At 32.3% G+C, this 6,497-nt stretch overlaps 1 protein-coding gene across 1 annotated transcript; it reads left to right on the top strand.

Moving 5' to 3' along the window:
- Positions 1-700: 700 nt before the first annotated feature.
- LOC132605457 (nuclear transcription factor Y subunit A-10-like) lies at positions 701-5,731 on the top strand. Its single transcript, XM_060318600.1, has 4 exons — positions 701-2,565; positions 4,074-4,186; positions 4,486-4,623; positions 4,916-5,731. Exons 1-4 carry the CDS (start codon positions 2,454-2,456, stop codon positions 5,324-5,326), a joined length of 774 nt encoding a protein of 257 aa, XP_060174583.1. The 5' UTR covers positions 701-2,453; the 3' UTR covers positions 5,327-5,731.
- The last annotated feature ends 766 nt before the right edge of the window (positions 5,732-6,497 follow it).

Below are 6,497 nucleotides of genomic sequence, written 5' to 3'. Positions count from 1 at the left end.
TTATTATATTAGTGTTTACTACGAATACAAAGTCTGCACTTTCTTTCTTTTTTACATTATTTTTTTTTAATATGGGGTTCACTTTTTTTTTTTTTTTTTGATATTGTTTGATTTTGTTAATATGGGGTCCACTTTTTTTTACCGTGAGTTTGGAGATGGTGGGTTCCACTTTTTATTTTTTATTTTTTTTATATTGCTTGATGTTGTTTAGTATGAGGTCCACCCTTTATGGGGTGCACTTTTCTTTTGGATATTATTAGTTTGTACTATTTTTATGCATATAATATATATACATATGCTATGTTCAAAACACGATTAATATAACATTGTAGTTTGTGCTCCGTATCTAAAACTTTATTATATTAGTGTATGCTATGAATACAAAGTCTGCACTTTTTTTTTAACATTATATTTTTTTTAATATGGGGTTCACTTTTTTTTTTTTTTTTGATATTGCTTGATTTTGATAATATGGGATCCACTTTTTTTTCGCATGAGTTTGGAGATGGTGAGTTCCACTTTTTTTTCTTCCTTTTTTTTTAGTGCTCGTTGTTATTTAGTATGGGGCCCACCCCCCGCCCCCCCTTTTTTTTCAAGGGACAACGGACGACGAAGCATGGGTCTAAACCCATGCTTTATATAGTTTCTTTTTTTTTTTAATTATTTTTATATTGGTTGGTGTTGTTTAGTATGGGGCCCACCCTTTTGGACATTATTAGTTTGCACTATTTTTATGCATATATATATATATATATATATATATATATATATATATTATATACTATGTTCAAAACACGATTAATATAACATTGTAGTTTGTACTCCGTATCTAAAACTTTATTATATTAGTGTTTGCTACGAATACAAAGTCTGCACTTTTTTTTTTTTTTGACATTGTTTGTTTTTTTAATATGGGATTCACTTTTTTTTTGTATTGCTTGATTTTGTCAATATGGGATACTATGTTCAAAACACGATTAATATAACATTGTAGTTTGTGCTCCGTATTTAAAACTTTATTATATTAGTGTTTGCTACGAATACAAAGTCTGCACTTTTTTTTTGACATTGTTTGTTTTTTTAATATGGGATTCACTTTTTTTTTATATTGCTTGATTTTGTCAATATGGGATACTATGTTCAAAACACGATTAATATAACATTGTAGTTTGTGCTCCGTATTTAAAACTTTATTATATTAGTGTTTGCTACGAATACAAAGTCTGCACTTTTTTTTTGACATTGTTTGTTTTTTTAATATGGGATTTACTTTTTTTTTATATTGCTTGATTTTGTTAATATGAGGTCTACCTTTTTTTTTCCTGTGAGTTTGGAGATGGTGAGTTCCACTTTTTTAACTTTTTTTTTTTTAAATATTGGTTAGTGTTTTTATTTTTATTTTTTAATATTAATTGGTGTTTAATATGGGAACCATACTTTTTTTTTTTATGCTTAACGGACGACGAAGACCCATGCTTATATAGTAGTATAGTAATTTCTTAGGCCACTTCTATCTATTTGCCCATCTCTCTCTCTCTTTATGTTTCCTAGCAAGTAAGGTTCCTCTTGATTCTCATACAATTACTACTGTGTATGTGTATCTCCCTCTTCTCTTCTTCTTGCTAGTCTCTCTCTTTTTTTCTTTTCTTTTTCTTTTTTTGCCAAAAAATAGTACTATGTAATTAAATCTACATATAGCTGATTTATTCCTCTTTTTTTTCTAGCTTTCTGCAATTTCTGGTTCATGATGTACAGTAAAGCTCTTGTTTGTTTTCAAGTATATATCTTTTATACCTACTAACTTTGTCTGATGCATATCTGATTAATGGTCTTAGTTATGTTCATGCTCTTACAATTTTTATGTGGCGACTCATAATTTTATTTTAATTTCTTAATATGTTCTTTTTTCTAGTAATCTTGCTTTTTCTTAAAATAATTATCTTGTTATCTTGGACTATATATCTTAACTAGTATTTCTTTTGTTCTTTTTCTCTAAGAATTCATTCTCTAGTTTCTTTTCTCTCTAAATTGTGATTCCCTTTTCTCCTCTAGTTTCTATAATTTGTTGAACACTAAGATTTAAAAGTGTGGGGGAAAACTTAATTAATAGTGGTGAAGACAGAAATTTAGTTAAGGATATTCAAGATTTAATATATAGGCTACCAATAATTTTTGACACATATACATAGTACAATTTTCTGGTAAGGGGGTATTCAACTCACCATCCTTCATTCTGTGTGGCTCCGCCAATCACCATAGAAGTGTGGGTTTAATTACAATATTTTCTCTCTGTGTATATTATGGGTGGTGAAGTTAAGTGTGAAAAATGTTACCTTAGTTGATGCCCAATTTAGTGGGAACTTACGAATTACTATTTGTTATTGAATTGCAGGAATTTGTTTGAGGATTTCAAAGAAAGGTGTTATTAATTGGTTTAAAGTGCATATCTATATATGACCATGATATTTACCAAAGTGAGTGGAGGAGTTGTCCAAAATCCCTATGCAACTTCATTGTCCAGTACTCCACCTTGGTGGGACACTACTGAATTCAATATTTCCTCTGGTAATTATTATATTACGAAAGTTTAAAATTATCAATTAATGTTCATCTTATAATTGACATGTAATTATGTTAAAAGTGACATGATTATGCTTTTGTTTTACACTGGTACTGCGTAGAACTTGAAATCTTTTTGCACTATTTTGATTTCGTATGGTAAAGACGTGCATAGTTATATTCTAACAAGTTTAGTATTGCAATGTAAGAGCTCTACTCTGAAGAACAAGGGCATATGATATGAAAGTTGCGATCTTGTTGTACTTTCTTTATTTTTACGGGCTTGAATGAATAAAGAGTACATATGATATGAAAGTTCAGATCCTATTATCAACACCTTTAAGGTGTAACGATATTTTTAATGGTATGAGACTTTTTGAAAAAGTCGTACGAGTTTGGCTCAAAACAAATAATAATATACCATCTTAAGAGTATTTTTTATCCAACACCAAAGGAAGATCAAGAAGAGATTTAAAGGGAATGGTTGAAATTTCATTGAGCTACTTAAGGCTCAAATTGTGTCACTCTCACTAAAGATAAATCAAACTCAAACTTCTCCTAGACAACTGTTGAAGATCATAACTCATAAGCAATTTACATCAAAGCTGGAGAATATATGTGCAATATTGCTGCTGCTTCTTTTTCATTTAATTTCTATTGAGCTATAGAATGTGAACCGGAGTCTTCTTACTCTCTCATTTTTCCTGAGGTCAGCTATCTTACGAGCAGGGGCGGCTCAACAAAGTTATTGGCCTAAAGCCAAACCTCGATAGGAGGCCTTTAATATAATTATTTTTTTTTTTAACTTTTCGGAATGCAAAGTTACTAATGATCTTTTGATAATCAATTTTTTTCCAATAATTCTTTATTGAAATAACTTGAAAACTTCTTTCGGCACATGTTACTGTTACATGAATTGTTAACATTTTTCTATAAGCAATATCGACATTTGAAAAAATATCAGGTCTTTTTATCTCATTGAGAGTATCAATTGAAATATTATCTTCTATTTTTACTATATTTCTTAACACTTTTACTTCCAAAAATTAGTCTAATTCATCAATATCTGAGTGGCTATTATGTTTTAAAATTCTTTTCAGGATAAGGCGATCTTCTTTTAATTAGAATTGTCCAAATAAATTTCTCATCACCTAGTGATCTCAAATTGTTACCACTAATAAAAAATTGAATTTTTTTTCATATGCTTTAAATTGTTTAAATTTATTTTAAAAATTTCTTTTCTTTTTATTAAAAATCATATTTTTTAACTTTAAAATACCTTTTTTTAAAAAAAAAAAATAGTTCATAAAAATTCAAAATGGGGCCCCAAAAATAGTGGGGCCTAAAGCAAGAGCTTTGGCGGCCTTACCCAAGAGCCGGCCCTGCGTACAAGTTTCACCTTTCCTTGTTTTGCTTTCCTAAAAGGATACCTTTTATATTGATTTAACTAACCAATTGGAGTGATGCTTTTATATGGCATTTTCACTAAACTCTTATTTACACTACTTATGCAGACTCTCAATCATGTTATTCCAAATCTTCAGAAAAGCTTTCAAATGCTGTTTCTATGCAACCATATAATATGGACTATCAAGGACACTTTGAGCTAGGATTTGCTCAGCCCCTGGTAAATTATTTTGGATTTAACTTATATACATTCTATTGTTAGAGGAAAAAAACATTTTACACTATTACTGCGTTTTAACTTCTTGTAGTAGGTAACCTACTTTATTATTTAGGTTATTAATTCAATTATTATGAAGGATTACATTAGTTATTTTTTAGTCAATCTCTTTTCTGTGGAAGTTTCCTATACTCTTGACATCTCTTATCCATTAGCAGTATTGTCTAAGATTCTTTTTAACTAAACGATACAGAAATTAAATTCTCATAACAGACTTCCTATATATTCTCAAAATTTTGAAGGGCCGGATTATGCTACCATTGAATTTGACCTCTGATGAAGGTCCAATATTTGTCAATGCCAAGCAATATCATGGTATACTTAGGCGTCGAAAGTTTCGTGCCAAGGAAATGGAGAATAAACTGCTTAAACCACGCAAGGTAAAATTCTTGTTTCGACTAAATAGTTATGAATGACATTGACTCATGGCGTTTTCATGTTAGTAATGTGCTCTATCCCGATAAGAGAATAAGTATTAGCATTCTCTTTCTCTAGATTTGATATGATGCTAAGTTTAGATACTAGTAGTTACTAGATGAGGCATAAAAGCATATAACTAAAATGTGTTTCACGAAGAGATTACTTCCGGCTAGCTTTTTTACTCATACCTGTATTTCCTTTTTTGTTTCTCACTTTGGTTGCTTAATTTTTCTTATGGTTTAATGGTTACAGCCGTTCTTGCACCTCTCACGCCATCTCCATGCCATGCGCCGACCTAGGGGAGGCGGTGGCCGCTTCTTGAACACGAGGAAGATGAACGGAAGTACCAATGATGATACAAATGGTACAACCAGGACTAGTAACAGGAAATCTCAACCCACTAGATCACAAAATTCTGAAGTTCTACAGTCTGACTCGGATCATATAGGCAATTTTAACTCGCCAAAGGATAGCAGAATGTCATGTAATTCATCAGAGGTCACTAGCTTGTACTCCAGGGAAAATTTTGATACTTTTCCAATTCAGAATCCTAGGCCCTCTGTTGAGGCATTTCTTGATATGATGAATACTGGCCATGATATTCTCATGGCCAGTAAGTGGGGTTCTGCAGTAGCAGATAGCTGCTGCAACCTCAAAATTTGATAACTTCTCGTCCTTACTACAACCAAATGGAGGTCTCTGACCGCGATTTGGTTGATAGAATAGGCAGATCATCCTTGGCTATCGACAGGCAGTTCATCCTTGGCTTATCCGCATTAAGGTGTTGCCTCTATCATTCCATTGCTCACAAGCTACGTGGATGTTACGAGGGGCTAAATCCTTAGTGCACTTTAATTATAGCAATAGTAAGACGTATGTCCTAAAGTTAAATAAGTTCATGAAAGTCCAGATTATCGGGTTTGTGATGATGTGTATGTGTTGGCTTGTAAAAATTAAGAGTTGAAGTATGATTTGGTATTTGGTGTGTTTGAGACTGGACTTGTACTTAGATGGAAGTGAAGTATTTATGATATAATAATTTGGACATAAGTTTGTAAAATATATGCAATGTAATTCACTACTATATCATTTCGTTGTTGTTACCTTTCCCATATTGCACTTTCAGAAACATTCTTGTCTAATCTTATGAATCTTTTTATCACTTGCCAATAACTCATTCAGGGTCACGTTCCTATAGATTCTTCATTGCCTTTTTTGTTTCTTTTATTTGTTCATCAACCAATTCCCTCCCCTCCTTTGTGTGTGTCTATGTGTCCTTGCCAGATATGTCTGAATTTTGAACAAAATCCAATCATGCTAATGTAATCCTGAACACTGTTGCCTAAATCTCAGGGGATAATTGTTACAAAAACATGTCTCAATTACAACCAACCTCCCTCTCCCCCATCTACTTATTTACAACTAATCCTACTTATTTTGTTCTACGAATGCTAACTAAATAGCACTATTGGGATGTAACACACGCTTCATCTCTATGACTGTCTTTCCAGCCATTGAAAGTCTATCTAATTTAGAACAGTAAAGGGCTCACAAACAAAATAGTAATGTGTGGGGATGTGATTTGCTAAGTGTAGCTCTATATAGTTGCTTCAGAGTTAATGTTGATACTCCTATCATTATAGTCTAGAGCTGTCAAAACGGGTTGGCGCAGCCCATCCGGGCTAACCCATGCGGGCTTTGAAATTTGACGGGTCGGGTTGGCCCACAATTTTGAGGGGCCTTTAAACAGCAAGCCCAACCCATCACTACGTGGGCTGCGGGCCTGGCGGGCCAGCCCACTTTCTTAAAACAAATATTTTTCATAATCTTTTAA

This window comes from Lycium barbarum, chromosome 8 (genome assembly GCF_019175385.1).
Source record: "Lycium barbarum isolate Lr01 chromosome 8, ASM1917538v2, whole genome shotgun sequence".
Classification (NCBI taxonomy): Eukaryota; Viridiplantae; Streptophyta; class Magnoliopsida; order Solanales; family Solanaceae; genus Lycium; species Lycium barbarum.
The sequence above is the reverse complement of the archived record's forward strand: the minus strand, read 5'-3'. Positions and strand labels throughout refer to the sequence as shown.